Genomic DNA, 19174 nt, shown 5'->3' with positions numbered 1-19174 from the left:
CTGCATCTTAACTACCCTGATACTAAGAGCAGTAAAATGGTCTCAAAAGGAATTATGACACATTTTGTGTCAGAGACTACATTTATATGCACACTTATATTGCACTATTATTCTGAATATGAATATGCTTTTATTCCGAAGAAGACAATATAACTAAGCTGTTCACATGATAAATGAAAATGAATATTCCCATTTACATGCAACTGTGCATGCTCCAATTAACATTTTTCTTCTCTGCATCAAAATATATATTTTTCCAACATTTTCCACTCGAAGGGGACTTGTTTGCCATTGCAAACACATCCTCCTGCTTTTATTCTTTTAAAAAACCTCTTAAAATTATCGATGTTGTGATATTTGCGCATATCCAAAAACCTAACATAACCAAGACTTTCATTAGGTTTAAAAGTAGGTGTGGTAACACTGTAGATTAGGGAATACATATTCAACATTAATTAGTTTCTTATTAGCATGCAAATAAGTAAAATATTGGCTCTTAATTAGTCATTATTAAGTAGTTATTAATGCCTTATTCTGCATGGCCTTATTATACAACCAGTAAGCCATTAACTAAGACTTTTCCATCAATAACCTCAGAATTATTGATTATTAGTAGTAAGTAAGGAAGTTGTTGTATATGAGTTACTATCTTAATATGCTTTACTTTGTATGGACTTTGTAAGTCTCTACATAACGGTGAACGAAACCATGGAAACGGCAAATAGCCACCTTCTCCAGACCTTTGACGTGACTGGTGGCTCCTTTTGGATGATTGGATGAGGATTGGTAGATTATAATGTCAAATGCAATGTCAAAGGAGCCACCAGTCACGTCAACCAGTCACGTTGGTTCTGGAGCCAACCAGGAAAGTGGGCTTTTCTTTTGGCGATGCATCTCTACCACAGCCTTGCAAACTCTTTCGGCGAGTTGGCTTGTGTTATAGACTGTATACGTATATGTACTTTGTTCCAAAAATACTTTTAGTACATCCTGCAGCTGCCCTTACAATATTTTTCCGGCATATTTGATAGTATGGTAGTATGGGTAGTGGAACACATCTGTGACTTGTGTACACAGAGATGACTGTAAACAGGCAAGAGGCCGAGTGTCGCAAACTGCTGTAAAAAAAACTTTGTGAGACACATATCCTGAATGTGCTGTATAGGCTACATGCCCAAAAAAAGCATGTCAATCCTGATTGACAATTGGCATATAGCACGTCTTAATCATAAATTCTATACTCAGAATATGTGAACCGAATATGCTTCACATGACACGTATCTAATTTGGAGTATTGTCATTTTCTGATTAACAGTGGAATATTAGTAATTATCACTGTTCCCCTTGTTCATGCAAGGTCAAATGTGATTGCCAGCTCTGTTTGAAATAAAAAGAAGCTGTTTAATTATTATTAATTTTGTGACTAAAGACCGAAGGGTAATAAACTTAAGATGATTGTTGCTTTTATTCCTACAACGCATTTTGCTTTATAAATTAGCTGTGCTTATATGGGCTTATATAACACAAATGAGAATGGCTCACATTGTGAATATCAAAACCATGAATTATAGTCCTCTGCAAGATCTTATACAGAAGAGCAGAAATGGATTTATTTCTTGCTGCGCATTAACTGAAACTTCTTATCTATCTGCTCATGTTATTTCAGCACAGACTGCGAGAAAACCATGAGAGCACTTTTTCCCTGCTCTCCATTTTAAGATATTCTGTGAGAGTTCAGTGCTTTACTGAACTTCAAGTTATATATATGCTACTGACAGACACCTCTAACAAGTAGATACCTCAGCAACACATCAATTTTGGCATAACTAAGTTACTATAGACAAGTGTCATCACGCTTAGATATCTATAAAAAGGATGTCACTATGCATATCATCGTACCATCACCTTCCATAGTATCAAAGATATTTTGACACACCTGTGAGATGTAAGTATAACCATTTTTACTTGCAAGATTGGCGGCTGCAACACCCAACCACAAAGGTTTGCTTTCAAAGAAACAGCACAATGCACATGTACTGTACTGAATCAATAATAAAAGCTTGACGTATATGTCCAGTATATTGTATTAATCTTGAAATATTACTACACATGGCAAGTAAATCATAATAATCTCTTAAATGTTTATTTGCGACAGTGACAGTAAAAGATAAATATGATCACATTTAGTCCTATTTTAGGAAGCTAATTTTCAAAGACTATGGTATATATTTGAATTTAGAAACATAGATGCAAGCACACTCTCTAGTGTTTTTTAAACACCATAACCTTACATGGCCCTGATTTAGATGAACAAGCAAAATCATTGGCAACCTGTGAGTAGACAACATGGACCAAAACAAAACGGGGAGGGGGTAGTGGGGGGTCTGTGAACATGTGCAGTGGTAAACGTTGGCATTAACTGCCATCTAGTGGTGAGGGCTGGTATTGCAAGGAAATGGAAATATCAGGATTTCAAACATCTATATTTGGATTCTGATTGAACAATATTCATAATTTAAAACGAGCCTTTAATCAGTCATGACCTAAATTGTAGTCACACATGGACATCCCCCCTCAGACTCAGTGTCTTTCATGTCTTTTTATTCCAACATGAAGGCTCAACATTGTAAATCAACAAAGAATGCTGACTTTCAGTTTATAAAACCCAAATTAACCATTTACCCCTCTGCCTATGAAGACTTTTTTTCTTTCTTTTCGTTTTTTTTTTTTTTTTTTTTTTTTTTTTACAATTTTTCAAATAAAATGCATGTAATAAAGAGAGTGAATCAAAAATAAAATCAGGCTATACCTACAGGGTTGTATAGAGTGACTGGTATCTAAATAAAGCTTTAAAGCAACATTGTACTGGAGACCTACGTATAACATATTTGCATTCCGAAGAACTTGCATTTACTGAGACATTTGGATGACATGGAACTTATTATTATTATCTTTTTTTGATTGACTAAAAATAAGCATGTCATTCTAACATAATTCCAGCACATTTTCATGAAACTGTTATCTTTTCATTATTATAGCTACTTTATTTGCATGGTTCAAAGTCTCACAAGAAAAACAGATTCGCCCTTTGTGAATGGTGCATTCGCGTGTCTTCTGTAATATCGAACTTCTGTGTAAAAAGAAGTATTGCGAGAATAATTTCGTGAAAAAACTTCTTGTATATTGGTTTTGGGCAATATCTGAATCGAATTGATTTAGGACACGAAAAGCAAAGAATGCCCGAAGTGTGATCCTTATTTATTATGGTTATTGTTAAGGTTATGCACACAATAGTAGGCTTATTTTTGGTCTTACACGTCTGCACAAAGTGGCTTAGGTTTCCCAACCTTCCTTGCATAATGGTGGGTCGGCTTTCACCGTGCATCGAATCAAGGTTATTATAGTTAACGAAAACTAACGAAATAACGAACACTAGAATTGAAAAAAAAAAATTCGTTAACTGAAATAAAAATACAAACGAGAGGGTTTTTTTTAAAACGATAACTAACTGAAACTGCATTATGTGGTTACAAAACGAACTAAAACTAAAAAAAGAAAATTAGAGTGAAAATGTCCTTTTTTTCGTCTTTGTCAACTTTTTTCATACGTAAACCTTTTTGGTTGATATGAAAACTATTTAATCTATCTGGTTTTATGACTTATTGGGGCTAAGATGGATAAGGCAAAGGAAAAAAAGGCAAATTTTATTGTGACGTATTTTAATCATGCACCCAACAAAAACCCCATTACAAAAAAAACTAACACTAAAACTAATAAAAACTAAATTAAAACTAAGCATTTCCAAAAAATATAAACTAAACTTAAACTAGCAAACTCACTCTAAAAACTTATAAAAACTAACTGAATTTGAAAACAAAAAAACACAACGAAATTAAAACTAAAACTAATGAAAAAATCCAAAACTATTATAACCTTGCATAGCATATGCCACAAAAAGAGATTTTTGGCCCTGTAATTATTCAATCATCTATATATATTCTACAAAGAAATACAAATTCAGTGCTTTTACTTTAAAATATCAGTTTTCCATGTAATGCATTTCTTTGTGATTGTTTGTTATTATGTGTCCTCAGTTTTGTATGTAAATTGAATCATTCGTTCCAAGTAATATTCACAAAACCAGTTCATTGGTTTAATTAGTTGATATTTCCAAGTAAAATGTAATTGAGGGACATAAGTGAATCTGCAATTTATTTGTGTATTTTCTTTTTTTTTTAAGTGGTTCTATTAAATAAATATTACTTAGCCTGAGTAAAGATTACAAACACTTTCTCGGTGGAAAAACTTGCCTAGCTTTTATTTAAGTAAATGTCACTCCAATTTGTTCAGTGTAGTACGAGCAGAGAAATGAGAGTTTAGATTGTGACGAGGAGTCCCTGAAGGCACCAGTGGAGGGAGTGGGAGGAGCTTACTATCGCTGCATGAACACTGAGCTCAGCTTGCAGCGAGCCACACACTCTTAACAGCCACTAACATGTCGGGGAAGAGTTTTCGAGTTAGCGACGGGGACTGGATTTGTCCTGATAAAAAGTAGGTGCTCCTCACATTTAGAGTAACTTGTCATTTTACGTCCTGGCCAGTTAAACGCAGCAGCATATGTTTGCTTGCCGGTAATTTGTTGGTCGTGCTAACATGCTAACGTTAGTTAGCTTAGGCCTTCTAGCTTTCACGCTAACTAGCTGAGTTCACTTCTTCCATGTGTTTACGTAATTGCTAGCATTATATCCCAATAGTCACCTCATGTAACATGTATTTTAAGTGTGGAGACACGTTTTGTGTTTACATGACAGGAAGTCGCAGCTAAGTTGTCAATGTGCGCGGACTTTGAAGCTAGCAGGCTAGCTGTGGTTAGCTCCTGTGGGTTGGGTGAGAGCGCCCGCTTACTATTGTGGCTGGTGTTAACAGTGTTGTACAAGCCAAGTTGTCATGAGTGTAGAGTCTTAAGTTGTCAGCAGTATCATGTTGCACACGAACTGCATTAAAAACAGCCTACGTGACAGACAAGCCAGCTGCTGCTGGCTGACAGGCCTCTAACTCAGGCTGTCCAACCAAACTACAAGCTGATGGTGGAGCACAGCGTCACCCTGTTAAAATAATCGCCGAACTCATTTTTTTTTTCAAGTTTTGCAGGAAACACACAAAACTTCACCTGAAATGTAACAGATGACATTAATTGACAATTTCACTCAAAAAGGATGTAACAAAGGATGGCTATTGGCATAGTAATAACACTGTGTAAATTATGTAACTTAAGAGAAATAAATGACATGGGCAAATTTGAACATGCCTTTGTGACTTAAGCAAGATATGGTAACACTTTATATAGAAGGTGTCTACATAAGAGTCACACAAGCCTGTCAGAAACATGACGTGACAAGTATCATGAGCATTAATGTTACTTCAAAGTGTCATTAATGTTCATGACACATCCCATGTCATGTTTATGACACGCTCATGTCACTCTTATGTAGACACCTTAGAGTAAAGTGTTACCAATATTAGTGTCAACAATAAAACACTGATGAACTAAACTGATAACTAAACAATCTCCCTCTAGCTCCTCTTTGCTGGGTTCTTATCTGATGCCTATGAATGTGGCAAATTGTCAAAGAAGTGACGATCTTAAAGGAGTAAAATCACATGATCTGATCAACTGAGGATGTAGGGGATTTTTACCATAGGTGCCGGGCGTCATGTGGAGATGATTTAGGCAAAAAACAAAACAATTTTGACAAAAAATGGCTTAGGCGATTATTTTAACAGTGTGACGACATGAAATACACATACTCTTTCACTACTCAGTTTGCTTGTAACACACTCAACTTGTGTCTTAATGATGAGATGACAAGCTCAAGCCTGATCTGTGCCAACAATGTATTTATTTCTTGTGCTTTTCCAGGTGTGGAAACGTGAACTTTGCTAGAAGAACAAGTTGTAACAGATGTGGCAGAGGTGAGACCTTCTGAATGCAAATGAATGTACCTTACATAAACTCAATACATCCTGTCAAAGAGTTGCTGTTCTAACAAAAACAAACTTTCGCTTTCACAGAGAAAACCACAGAGGCAAAGATGATGAAAGCAGGAGGAACAGAGATTGGAAAAACTCTGGCTGAGAAGAGTAGAGGCCTCTTCAGTGCAAATGATTGGCAATGCAAAACGTACGTGTTCATTGTAATTTAAGGAAATGCACAAGAAAGCTATGTTTTTATTTTAATAAGCTGAGACATAAACTTTCCTCTTTTTTTTCATTTTTATTTTCCACCCCTCCTGTTCTCATACAGATGTGGCAATGTGAATTGGGCACGGAGGTCAGAATGCAACATGTGTAACACACCGAAATATGCCAAGCTCGAAGAGAGAACAGGTATACAAACAAAAGTATTGTTTTCCATTTTGTGGTGTGTTGTTGGCAAAAAGTTATTGATTGTTTTTCCTTTTTACCTCTTAGGTTATGGTGGAGGTTTCAATGAAAGGGAGAATGTGGAGTACATTGAACGGGAGGAATCTGATGGCGAATATGATGAAGTGAGTCATACCTGAAAGTGTAATGTTTTGAATTTCAAACATTTCACCTGACATAACGTGAGTCATATTTAGGCTTACAAAGATTGTCAGGCAGGATCCTGATGTTTCCTGAAGCTGTTTAACTAAATTTAGTTTACAGTTATCTTTTGTCTTCAAAAGTTCATGTTCTCTTTTTATCATCACAGTTCGGTAGGAAAAAGAAAAAGTTTCGTGGAAAAAGCAACAGCACATCTTCCTCAAAAGAAAGTGAAAAGAAAGAAGTAGTAGTAAAAGGTGAAGAGGAAGAGGAGGAAGAAGAGGAAGATGATGAGGAAGATGGTGACCTTTCCAAATACAAACTGGATGTAAGTTGATGGCTGCATCTGGAAATTCAAAATATATATTATATATTTTATATTTTTATATATATATATATATTTATATATACTAGCAAATAACACAGTGTAATATTAAACATCTCCTCTGCAGGATGACGAAGAGGAAGATGATGGAGACCTGTCAAAGTATGACCTGGACGCCAGTGATGAAGAGAAGGCAGCTAAGAAAAAGGGCAGCCGCTCGGGTTCATCCCGTTCCCGCTCGTCCTCGCGCTCCTCCAGCTCCAGCTCACGGTCGAGGTCCAGGTAAAAGGGTACAGGTCAAGGGTAACTCCGGGCAAAATGTCAGTATCAGTTCAATCTTCCTTCTGATTTACTGATCAACATCAATCACATGTCGTGTTCTGCTGATTTGTTGTTTTCTGTTTTCTCAACCCCTCCCCTTCTGTGGTGTTAGGAACTTGATGAGTGATATTTCTGGATAATAAAATCGTAGTGTTTTATGACTTGAGATAAAAAGAATGCATTGTTCATATTGTAGTTGCGAAATTAACTTTGCCTCTTTGTTTGCACTTGTTACCAGTTCGGATTTTAATTGTCTTTCTATTTTCTGAGTTATTTCTACAAACCCCCATATGCATATTGTGTTAGTCTGAATATTTGCTCATCAGTTATGCGGTGCAATAAAGCAAAAAACAGTTTTACTGAAACACTCACGATTTAAGTGAAGTTAAATATGTCTTTGCATTGCTGTGTGAACGATCCATCTATTTTTCTTGTTCAGAAAATATTGGAAAGTTCTGTTTTTTGTCTTTCAGGTCCCGCTCTAGAAGCTCATCCAGTTCCAGATCTGGATCTCGCTCGAGGTCCCACTCCAGGTGAATGAGGTGACATGCGCTCTCTCCCTTAGAGAGTGTATGTAGGGGGCAGAAAGCTCCAGAACAGTCCTATTCCCTAGCTTTAGTTTAAACATATTGAACTGGATTGTGCTAACTCCACAAATCTGAATCTGAAGATGGTAATTATGGTCTGAAGTCATTTGGAAAATGTATAAACCACCCTGGTGGTTTTCAATCCATACGTGTAGGGCTATTTATAGATTCAATCAGGCCTAAGTGTATAAAAACAACAGAAATGTAACTCGGTGAACTGAGTTTATTTGTACCAAGGCTCAGTAGTCTGAATAGACACCTGGGGTCTTCATCAAGCTTCTTTGGTGCTGGCTTTCATACTGAGGGGAAGATAAACATTTTCTTTAGCCTCTTGGGTAAAGTTTACTCAGGACCATTAATCTATAGTTAGTTAAGTGCTCTTAATATAGAGAAGCTTGATAAATACCCACGCTGATGACACTCTATCTTGACCTTACTGACCACAGTGCTTGGTTTATTCCTCCCAAAAGATCCAGTTCCAGGTCTGGAAAGGGCTCCTCTCCCCGGAAGAGGTCCCGCTCACCCTCCTCCTCACCTGAGAGGGGTCAGAAGCGCAGTCGCTCCAGGTCTTCATCTGGAGAGAGAAAGCGGAGGCGTTCTAGATCACATTCGTCCGAAAGGTTTGGGTTTCTGTGGAATACCACAATGGCACTGATTATTATTAGCCATCTCTCGCCTCGCTTATGGGAATTCATATTTACAGAAAAATATTCACATTTGCTTTACATATATTTGTTTTTCTTTTAATGTTCTTGTTCTTGTACTTGTTTCAAGTGTGCATAAGTCAACGTTTACACCTTGCTGACCTGGTTCTTCTTCCCATGGTGTTTGTGTGATTTCAGGTGCCGCGGACAGTCCTCTGGATCCTCCCATTCTGGCTCCAGTTCAAAAAAGAAATAACTTTATTTCAGCCTTTAAAACAAGAAAAGGAACCCTTACTAGAAAAGTGCATGTTGTGTTGCAAGGAAAACAACCACATCATTTCAGTATGCTGTCCATTTTCATAGAAAAGTCTTATTTCCCCCCCCAAAAAAAGACAGCGGCAACATGACTTCTCTGTGCCGTACCCATCGTTACATGCTCCCTTTTTAAAACCACATACACCCCAATCTGTGACAAGTGTCTGTAACTGCAGGTGTCCAATAAACTAAATGTCTGGTCCTATAAGAAAATCAGAAACTGTGAAGAGGCTGTTCCCATTCTGCTGAATATCTTCGTGGCAGTACATTTTTATTCTACTGATTTGTAGGGAAATTAAAGTAAAGATTTTAACTTTTTTGGCCCGAGTATACATCTGAGATTGTTACTTTATTTTTTTAATACATAAGCCTACATTCTTCATTTTTTTTGTACATGAAATGTGAAGTACTTAAGCACCTATTTAGAATAATGGAGATGTAGCAATGAATTTTGGCCCTTTTGTTCTATTTTCTTGATAAATATATTTTGCTTTGTGTTTTCAAGGTAAGTATTTTACTTTTTAATATTACTTGTTTTAACTAAATGGCAGTAAATTCAATGTTCTTTGATTAGGTGTTTAGTATTGTTGATTTTTTTTTTTCTTTACACAATTGTCACCTGTTTTACAGCTCAGTTATTCCTCTTCATTTGTCACTTGGGAAACTAATGACTTAAATAAATGACTGATAATCACGCACCAGATTAGCACACCCAGCATAGCAACCACCATACAGTATATCTCGATTCATGGTAGAATGTGGCAGTACAGTCTTTCTATTGGTGAAACAACTCAAATGTACACGTGTAAATAAACTCCTGTTGACATTGTTTCTTGTAACTTTGTTGTGCCTTTTGATTTAGCCAAGATAAATCTGAGGAGGCCTGCTACATGGAGCACTGTTTAAATATTTACTAAACCTCACAGGTGTGTAATTAATCCTCCATCACAGTTTTACATGTATTTGAAGCAAATATAACACTGGATCTAAGCAAATGATTAACACAGCAGTGCACCTGAACTTTATGAAGTTGTCAAGCAACGTAATGCTCTACTCAAATTACAGTAGTCCTAGTAGACCTTCAAAGACCAGTGTGTAGATTAAATTGCAGATGTTGACACCTCTACAACCATATATAAATATATATAATAGTGACAACATCTGACTCGGATTTGGTTGATGGTAAATTTGCAAATAATCCTAAACTGCACTTTTCATAGCTGAAGTAAAGCTAACGTAATGGTAGCTTACCTTTAGTTAACGTGTTATTTTTATAGATTGTATTTGCTATTAGAACATTGAACGACAACGTTCCTTTACATACAAAATTAAAATAATTCCATAAAAGAATCAAATAACACCCAAGTTACTATTTTTAAAGGTAATTATTTTCCCGATAATAGCCTTTTGCTTACTATTGTGAAATTATGTCTAAACTACACAGGTACTAATGAAATGTAATATTTCATCTTTCTAGACATTAAGGTGCTGTTAATATTTGCTCTCAAACTTTCTATGATTATTGGTTGTCATGAAAGAAATATAGCTTTAATGTGGGCTAATTCCAGTGGTGGAATGTAACTACATTTACTCAAGTACTGTACTTAAGTATTATTTTGAGGTACTTCTACTTGAGAAGCTTAAGTTACTTTTCAGGTGCAGATTTAACATGAAACACATGATCAGTCCCACCACTGGCTAATACAGACCTCAAGCTAAATAGTAAAGGCCTAAATGCTGAGGTTTATTGTGGAGTACTGAACAATGGGCTCCCCACTTTTGTGTTGTTCTCATTGTGGTCAACAGGTGGCACTTGTTGCCCCCCTATGCTGGGTTACAGGGAGACATGGATACATATTGATGTACTAAATATAAAGGGAAATTCATCAGGCCAAAAGTCACATAAAGTAGTAATGATACAGAGTTTTTATGCAGTTTTGGACAAATGTACAATGGTTGCCATTATTGCGAGGCACTTATATTATTATGGTGCTTCAGAATAACCTTTACATTATTTTGTGTCTTTTATGTGGCCTATTGGTGGTTAATAATAGATCAAAGTGTATTATATGAATGAAGAGCTACTTTAATTGAATACATCTAAATTTTAATCCTTTCAGTAAATCCTGGCTCTGCTTTTAGATGCTCAAGGACAATGTTCAGCGTTTCCTCCCGCAACGAGACGCAGAGTAGGTTTGTTTATTTCCAATATCTTATCATCATCTTATTAAGTCCGCCTCTGTGCTCACTTTATCAAGATGTGCTGATAATCTCCAGCATCACGAGTCGTCTGTCTCCGGAGTAGGTGCATCTGCGATAGGGTTACACTCCTCTAAAGTGCCGTGGTCTGCACTTTAAATAGAAAGTTCTTGAAGAGGGATCACCATATCGCAGATGCCCTACAAAGTTTGTTTTTTTAAGTCGGGTTTCTTAATTTAGCAAGTATATTTAAAACCATGTGCCTCTGCTGTTTGCCTGCACTGGGCGCACTTACGGGTAGCTCCGCCTTCACTTCGCGTAAAGGACTTTGACGCGCTTTTACGCACCGCTCTCAGTTGGAGGAGTTTTGAGCGCAAGAGGATGTCGGACACACACGTGGGTTTTCTGCCGCGTATAGGCTTTTCATCGCCGAAAGGATGACTCGGGACGACTGTGATTCTCTGGAGGACTCCCAAAGCGATGTTGAAAAGATGCTGCAATTAAACGTCTCCGAGTCATTGCGCGAAGGCAATGTCACCAAGAATTCCAGTTGTGGATCTGTATCCGTTGGTTTCCCTATAACCATGATGATCACCGGCATGGTGGGCAACTCATTAGCTCTTATTCTGGTGTATATCTCTTACAAAAAGAAGGAAAATAAAAGGAAAAAGTCTTTCTTGCTTTGCATTGGATCACTGGCGTTAACTGACCTGTTTGGACAGCTTTTGACAAGTCCAATAGTAATATCAGTTTACCGAGCTGGCAAGAAATGGGACGATATTGACTCTTCGGGCAATTTGTGCGCTTTTTTCGGTGTGTGCATGACAACTTTTGGCCTTTGCTCTCTCTTCTTGGCCAGTGCCATGGCTATTGAAAGGGCTATGGCGATAACAAACCCCCACTGGTACTCCAACCACATGAAGACAAGTGTGACAAAGCAGACTTTGGCTGCCATATGGGGTCTTGTGTTGCTCTTTGCGCTTCTGCCCGTTGCAGGGGTCGGGGAATACACACAACAGTGGCCGGGCACCTGGTGCTTTATCAGCACGGGGGACAGGAAAGTCGCGGGCAATATGTTTTTCGCCATCACTTTTGCTGTACTTGGGATTTTCTCTCTGCTTGTAACGCTTTCCTGCAATGTTGTGACGATCCGGGGCTTAATTATCCGATGCAAAACAAAGTCTGGCACGTCTCAGTCTTCAAAGCAGTGGGAACGGCTCACCACGGAGACCGTCATTCAGCTGTTAGGCATTATGTGCGTCCTGCTTATATGCTGGTCTCCTCTGCTGGTATGTTTTATAGGCGATTTCAGCCTTTACATTTCTTACAACCCAAAAAATTCAAGTTATAATACAACATACTTTCCAATAATGATTTTCTCTCATAGGGTCCTTCAGCACAGTGAAATCCTGTGTACTAACATGATAAATGGCCCAGTTTAATTGGGTTTTACTGTCAGCTGCCTGTCACAAACAGCTGCAGGTCTTGGTATCTCCAGAGATGCTTCATCTCCTGTTAGCAGGACAGAGAAAGGAAGCAAGAGCAGACACTGCACACATCTCACTTTTCTGTTTTCCTCAATCACTCCTCCAATCAGTCACCCTCTTTCATTCTAATTCCCTTCTCTCTATTGCCTCGCACACACAAACACAAAGTAGTAAGATAAACACCGTCATGTATGTTTCCTTTGAAATGCTGCTGCCATCTTCCATTAGGGAGCAATCCACTTAGCCGAGTCCTGTTTGGGGGGTCTGCTCAGTGTGCTGTGAGGTCATGCATTGTCAGGAAACATATTTATTAGTCTCACCAAGGATATTAACAGAAGAAAGCACTACTGTGGTAGCAGAGAGTGAGCACCTAGAGTGTGAACATTATGTTTTTCTCCTTGTTGTTCAGTACAGCAGCTGCTCGGGATTGTCCTGAGATTAGTCATAATGAATATTAGAACTTTTATCCCTCAGCCAACAAGTGTGCTCATAATATTAATCAATCAAACATTATTTACATAGCACCTTTTGGACAAATCAAATGCACCTCAAAGTTCTTTATTGATGACAGTATCAGGATGCCAAATATGGTAAAATGTTAACGACACAATTAAAATCAAACATATTATAATTAAATTGGAAACACTAAAATGTTAATAAAACCGGTAGTATAAATAGAAAGGTGATAATAGAATATGTATAAATAAAGGGACCACAAAGCTATAAAACTTGACTTAAAAGCTAGAATAATTAGATTGGTTTCTAAATAACATCAACCTCTTCCTCAGCGGTACATTTTCACCAGATTTTGACCAGAGAACATCATTAGTCCTCATTATCCTCTGCAGTACAAACAGTTTGTGCCTCCCTCCTCCAGGTGCTGATGCTGATGATGATCTCCAACCAGGTCTCCTCCCACGAGTGCAATTCAACAGCAGTGTCCACCAACCACACCTCCAACCGGGACATCCAGCTAGACTGTAACTTTTTTCTAACGGCGATCCGATTGGCCTCCCTCAACCAGATCCTGGACCCGTGGGTCTACCTGCTCCTCAGGGAGATCCTCCTGCGCAAGTTCTGCCTCGTGGCCAACGCAGTGTCCAACTGCTCCATAGATGAGCACAAGGAGACGCAGGCAGCACTGGACGCTCTTAACAAGGAGAGCAAAGACAGCAACAACCTTCACAAACCACAAAGTAGCTAAGAGAAGACAGGATTTGCTTTCATGTGTCTTTGAAGCCAAGACAGATTGTATGGATGTGAAAACGGATGCACTATTGTCTTGACATGAGGGTGACACATTTCTTCATTTCCTCGACAGACGGATATTGTGCAGTGGGAGACAAGTGTTGTCTCTGTTCTAGCCATAATGAGAACCAGTCATGTCTGCTCTGTCCACATTTGTTTTCCTTAAAATACATTCCATTCAAAGTCACCTAACCAGCATGTGGATGCATGACCGTGTCGCCTCGTGCATTTGGCTGCAGGAACAGGAACTCCCTCATTGGTACTTTTCAGTTTTGGAAACATTTCCTACGTCCAAACACTAAACAAGGATGACTCTAATCTGACTTATATGGAAGTGGCTCATCTCATTTTAATTTCTGAACGGCGTCATTGCTTTCAACAACCTGAAGCCATAAGCCAGTGAAAGGACACTGACATGGGTTTGTGAATGTCTGTAAATTTAGAAGAAAACTGTATTATATTAAGTTGTTAATACTGTTGCCATATCTTACATTAGATGTAACTGCGGTGATTATTCAGAAGAAAAATGCAAATCCTAAACTGGAGCCAATTGTTGATTGTAAATTATTTATTAATGTCTGTAGTGTTGTAAAGTTAGTTATTTCCATGCTAAATGTTGATGATGCTACCTACTGGTTATCAGTTGTTGTAAATTTTATAATATACTTTATATGGAGTTCGTCGGTCCGGGACTAAGAAATGTGAAGCTTTTTAGTTTGTTGCTGATTTCCCTTCTGAATATGAATACACTGGTTTATTGTTGTGTAATTATTTTCTCAGCAATTTTCTTTTTTTAATAACTTGAAGGCCTGTTATTATGTTAAGTCAGAGTGGAAATGACTGTAGATCTGTGGTGTTCAACATTATAAGGTTATGGATGACAGGGTGGCCTGATACTGTAATCAAAGGCTGTCAAAGTGTCATTGAGCAAGAGTCTTTCATCAGATTCAAAGGGTTCTTGTTATCCAAGTCCACAATGTGTAATGACACGTATAGTTTCACCAGCCAAATCTGTGTGGGCAAAAAAAAATATCATTTGTGCAGCCATGTGACCAGTTACATCAATATTTGTACAGAGAATGGTACTCTTTGGGTTCAAGGCTGATGAGCAGAAAGTAATGGAAATAAGGAAGCCATGTCCAAAACTAACGGCGTGAAATTTGAAGATCAAAAAGCTTTTTTGGCACACTGCTTGCTGCTGCACAGAATGTACACAGCTTCATGTGCAAGGCCAACAGTGTTCGGTGGCCACATTCATACACCAGTAGATGCACTTTTAATGTTTGATCATTCAGCTAAATTAATTAATTTTATTTCTGTGGTGATTTGCCTTGGTCATGTTGAATGTATTCAATCGCATTTATTCTACTCAGCCAAATCATGTCCTTGTAGCCTTGATGCCACCTCAAAATAGAAGTAAATTTTCATTTCTTTTTAATGTGTACAGAGGAATTCAATGTCCTTTTCAATGAGGTGGTTTGCTTTTAGTGCCAAATGACTTGATTTGATTAACCCAGAGTGCTGTTGGCAGGCAATGGCAATCCATTCCTTTTACAGTGATGCAAGTATTATCTATTTTTCTGCTACCTTGTCATTTATTACACTGTAAATGTATTTAAAGAGGTCCGCCACCTCAGTCAAAGACATCTCAAGGGTGGACACATTTGCTGTCATAGTAACCTTCAGGTTATGGGACAATTTCTCACACCAACACAACTCTGCCTTTTCAGCACACCAGCTAACAAGATTAGACTCATGTACACTCTGCTCTGCCTGGTCTTGCCTTTGCCTTTCAAATGTAATAATACATACAAATTCAGTGGTAACAACCCCATAGGGAACTGCATAAGCCATGTAAAAGATGAACACTTCCTGTCTCCACATGTGGAGTGTGTCTTGTATTGATTGTGAAGCCGCTCAACGATCGAAAAATGTAAAAGGAAAGAAGAAAACAAAGCTTTTGTTTAGGATTGTATTGCACATAAATCAATGATATGGCATTATTCTGGAGCTATAAATTTGGAGAAAACACTGTTTTCTTCAACAAGTAATCAGCTTCATTAATGCCTAAGTGCTATCACACTAACAGTGTTCATTGTAATAAATGTCGCACTAATTGAGCTTGTGACTCTGCATTATGAGCTTTGATTCTCAGCATATGTTCCTCTTGTGCAGCAGTTAATGTGCAGCATCTGGGGTCTAATCCATGCATCTTAAGACAATGATTTGTTTTGGATTTGGCTTACAATTCACTCAATCAGCCTCCACTTGAATCTGCGTCATGTAATTATTTCAGTTCTCTGTCAAAGTGACTCTAAAACTTCCTGTTATTTAGGTAATAAAGATAATGGTGCAAAGGAATATCCCCTTAAAGCTAACTGGCCCTGCGTTTGATTCAGAATTTTCCAGGTTAATTCAACCACATGCCCTCCACTCCAACCCCCAGTGGAAAAGAAAATGGCAAAATAATAAATCAATCTTTGTAAATAGAAAACATTATACATTTCTCCCTCAGTAATGGACCCAGTACAGGCTTTCTTTATTTCTATAGTACCGTTTAAATATGAATGACTATTAGAACCTGGGGAGATGCATACACAGTAATATGACATTATCCAAGCTCTAGTTTATTGATTCTTCAAAGCGAATCATAGAAGACGGCTTCATTAAGAGGTGTGTCAGAATTTAATTGCTCTCTGGTACAAACATGCTATTGCATATTAATGTCGAGCTTTGATTGTGCGGACGGTGAATGTTTGTGAACATCCTTAAATGTTGTTCATTTGTGTAAGGAACAGGCCGCCTCAGCAGGCAATTACACACAAGGATCCTGCAGCAGCATCGGAGGGAGTGTACAATTACATAATGATTTGAAAAAAAGGCTTTATGACGGCCGGAGAATCTGGTGCTGCCAGCTGGCTCCCTCTCTCACTCAAGCCACTAATGCATGGAAGTTATTTAGTGATTGCCTCATGAGCTGGTGAGTCACTTGATGTCTTGAGATTTTAAGGCAAGAAAAGATTGTTCCTGATTTATTTTTTTCAAACCCACAGTTTTCACCTTAGGAGGCTGAAATTTGGCCTGTGGATGAATGTGCATATGTGGTCGCTGCTGTTGCAAATTTGCACTTCTTATTACATTTTTTGATAATCCTGCAGCCAAATGCTTAATTGTTTAGTATTTAGTTGACCTTATACCCTTAAAAAAACACTCACTGTGCCATAATAATAATAATTTTGACCATCATTCTGCCAACATTGCCCTCTATCAACTTGAAGTAGAGTAGAAAAACAGCAAAAAAATCCCACATCTAACCCCCGTAAACTCCTTGTGTTGGATGTAGTCAGTCATGACTGAAATAAACAATGTACACAGTTTTTGCACTGAGCAGGTGTCTTTTTTTTTTTTTAGAAAGAACTGACTGGATAAAATCTTATACCTTTTTTGTCTCTTTTGTTCGTCCAATAACTCGGAACAAACCTGTTGCATACCACCGCAGTACACTGATAAAGTACATGCCGATCCCTCGCTGCCATGTGGAGCTGTCGCCAGGCAATGTCGCCTATTGCAGCTTCACTGTTGTTGAGTTGTTAGTCATACGTTTTGTTTGGCATCCACTGTAGACATTAATCATCTTTAAAAGGCTAGAACCAACCAGGCAGGTACCACATGCAAAGTGTCTCTAGAGTCTAAAGAGCACATGATGGTGTCACATGTGCAACAGAAACAGGTTCAACACAGCAGCCACGGCTCTACTGATGAATGCAAATACATACCAGATGTCCATCTTCTTATCTCTGTTCCATTCCGCCTCTGTTTGAATGTTTAACGACATCTCTTTATACTGAAATGTTTCTGAACTCTGAGACCCGATTCTCAGATGAGGGCTATCTACATACTTTGGCACAGCTACTGCATCTCTCTCAGTACTGTTGTTACTTTCACGCTTTGTTAGGAATGCTGTACATTTTTTTTGCAACCTTTTCCATTTTTCCTTTCAGATGTTCTGACACATCTGTTAAAGATGATAGGCTTATATAACATGTTACTGACCTTACCTCTACCTACCTATCAAAGTGTCCTTTTGGCCCTTAATGTCTTTGTCCTCTACTTGACTTGTATTAGTTCCACATGCACTTTTGATTCATTTTGTTGCTGTGTTCTTGGCTTATGTGATGCTGTAATGTCATTAAAGGATATTAACATATTTTTTCATATTTTGTGGCTGCTTTTGTGGCTGCTGAAGCATGTTTTCTTATTAAATATTTATACATACTTCTCTATCATACTAATTAATAACTGATGCAAGTGCAGTGTAAAGTGTTTTATAAGCAGTGTGCTTCTTGAACTGAACTCTGGTTAGGCGGAGCCAAGACATATGTTTAAAAGAAACTGAGAAATAGGGGCAGTCTGGTCTCCAGTGGTGTAAGACTCATTCCACAGTTCAAATTTTTATTATCTCCTATGTGAAACAAATCCTCAGAACTGAAGAAGCGTCAGAAGCATCCTCTAACAAAAGACGTAACAGACATTACATATGCCAATGTGAATGTGTTATTCACTGGTGAATGTTTTGAACACTGTGAATCTTGTTAAATGCTGCTGGCCAAATTAAAGCATGTGTAGGCTTCTATTGTTTGTTGACCTTGTGCAATGTGTTTCCCATTGGCCAATAAATGGAACGATACGATACAAAACACAGCTGAGTCACAGATGAATCATTGCATGCATACATTTTGTTGAGAGGTGTGATGAATGCTGTTTCAATTTGCATACTTTTGCATTTAATACATGCTACATATTACATGCAAGACAAACAATATACATTATGCTTCATATTTCATAAAAGTAACTGGTTTGTGCTAATGGAATGAATGATGATGGTGAAACCTTTAATAATGTTTATGTGTTAATAGTACAGTCTATTTGTTAAAGGTGCAATGTGTAATACCTGTAAGTCACACGCTCTAAACCAATAGGAAGTAGCTTTTCACCTCCTTCTGTCCCAGATTGTGTACGGTTAGACATGTAATAAACCTCACAACTTCTTCAAAAATGTATAGAGAAGATATCAAACTTCCAATCTCATCATCACAGAACAATAATGCCAAGATTACAATATGGTGAACTATGGATATTTCATACAATGTAGATTTTAATAATCAACCAAATTGCTGAAATTCCAAGAGCAAATCCAAATGACACTGCTATCTTATAATCTTCACATCAGAAATCAGAAAAGGTTTACAATGTAACTGGTTTAGTTCAGTCACATCACATCAAAACCACATATTGACACTATTTGGAATGTTTTTCGTTAAATTTTGTGATGTGCGAGATGCGTTTTTATGCACCTGTTTATATGCAAATTTACAACTTGTGCACAAAAAAAACTTTTATGCTTTTTTACATTTTTTTATTTATTTTGGAAAAATCTGTGTATTCATAGAAGAAGTTGATGGAAAGTGCCAGTTTTCTACATCG

At 37.7% G+C, this 19174-nt stretch overlaps 2 protein-coding genes across 3 annotated transcripts; both read left to right on the top strand.

Annotated features, from left to right (window-relative positions):
• Positions 1-4419: 4419 nt before the first annotated feature.
• zranb2 (zinc finger, RAN-binding domain containing 2) lies at positions 4420-9585 on the top strand. Of its 2 annotated transcripts, XM_059341730.1 has the most exons (10): positions 4420-4551; positions 5921-5973; positions 6073-6181; positions 6305-6387; positions 6472-6548; positions 6734-6892; positions 7017-7171; positions 7684-7743; positions 8268-8417; positions 8640-9585. In XM_059341730.1, the coding sequence occupies exons 1-10, from the start codon at positions 4496-4498 to the stop codon at positions 8695-8697; spliced, it is 960 nt and encodes a 319-aa protein (XP_059197713.1). In that variant the 5' UTR covers positions 4420-4495; the 3' UTR covers positions 8698-9585. The 2 variants fall into 2 exon arrangements, with proteins under 2 accessions (XP_059197713.1, XP_059197712.1); XM_059341729.1 differs by having other exon boundaries at positions 8268-9585.
• A 1693-nt stretch (positions 9586-11278) lies between these two features.
• ptger3 (prostaglandin E receptor 3 (subtype EP3)) lies at positions 11279-18371 on the top strand. The gene is made up of 2 exons (XM_059341827.1): positions 11279-12244; positions 13320-18371. Exons 1-2 carry the CDS (start codon positions 11393-11395, stop codon positions 13644-13646), a joined length of 1179 nt encoding a protein of 392 aa, XP_059197810.1. The 5' UTR covers positions 11279-11392; the 3' UTR covers positions 13647-18371.
• Positions 18372-19174: the final 803 nt, after the last annotated feature.

The sequence above is a fragment of the Centropristis striata genome, chromosome 9, assembly GCF_030273125.1.
Source record: "Centropristis striata isolate RG_2023a ecotype Rhode Island chromosome 9, C.striata_1.0, whole genome shotgun sequence".
Taxonomy (NCBI): Eukaryota; Metazoa; Chordata; class Actinopteri; order Perciformes; family Serranidae; genus Centropristis; species Centropristis striata.
Note: the sequence above shows the minus strand (reverse complement) of the source record. Positions and strands in the feature narration are given on the sequence as shown.

Coding starts and splice junctions, on each gene's coding strand:
- zranb2 (XM_059341729.1), top strand. CDS start 4,496: ATGTCGGGGAAGAGTTTTCGAGTTAGCGACGGGGACTGGATTTGTCCT. Junction 5,974..6,072: donor TTGTAACAGATGTGGCAGAG/GTGAGACCTTCT, acceptor TCGCTTTCACAG/AGAAAACCACAGAGGCAAAG. Junction 6,388..6,471: donor CAAGCTCGAAGAGAGAACAG/GTATACAAACAA, acceptor TTTACCTCTTAG/GTTATGGTGGAGGTTTCAAT.
- ptger3 (XM_059341827.1), top strand. CDS start 11,393: ATGACTCGGGACGACTGTGATTCTCTGGAGGACTCCCAAAGCGATGTT. Junction 12,245..13,319: donor TATGCTGGTCTCCTCTGCTG/GTATGTTTTATA, acceptor TCCCTCCTCCAG/GTGCTGATGCTGATGATGAT.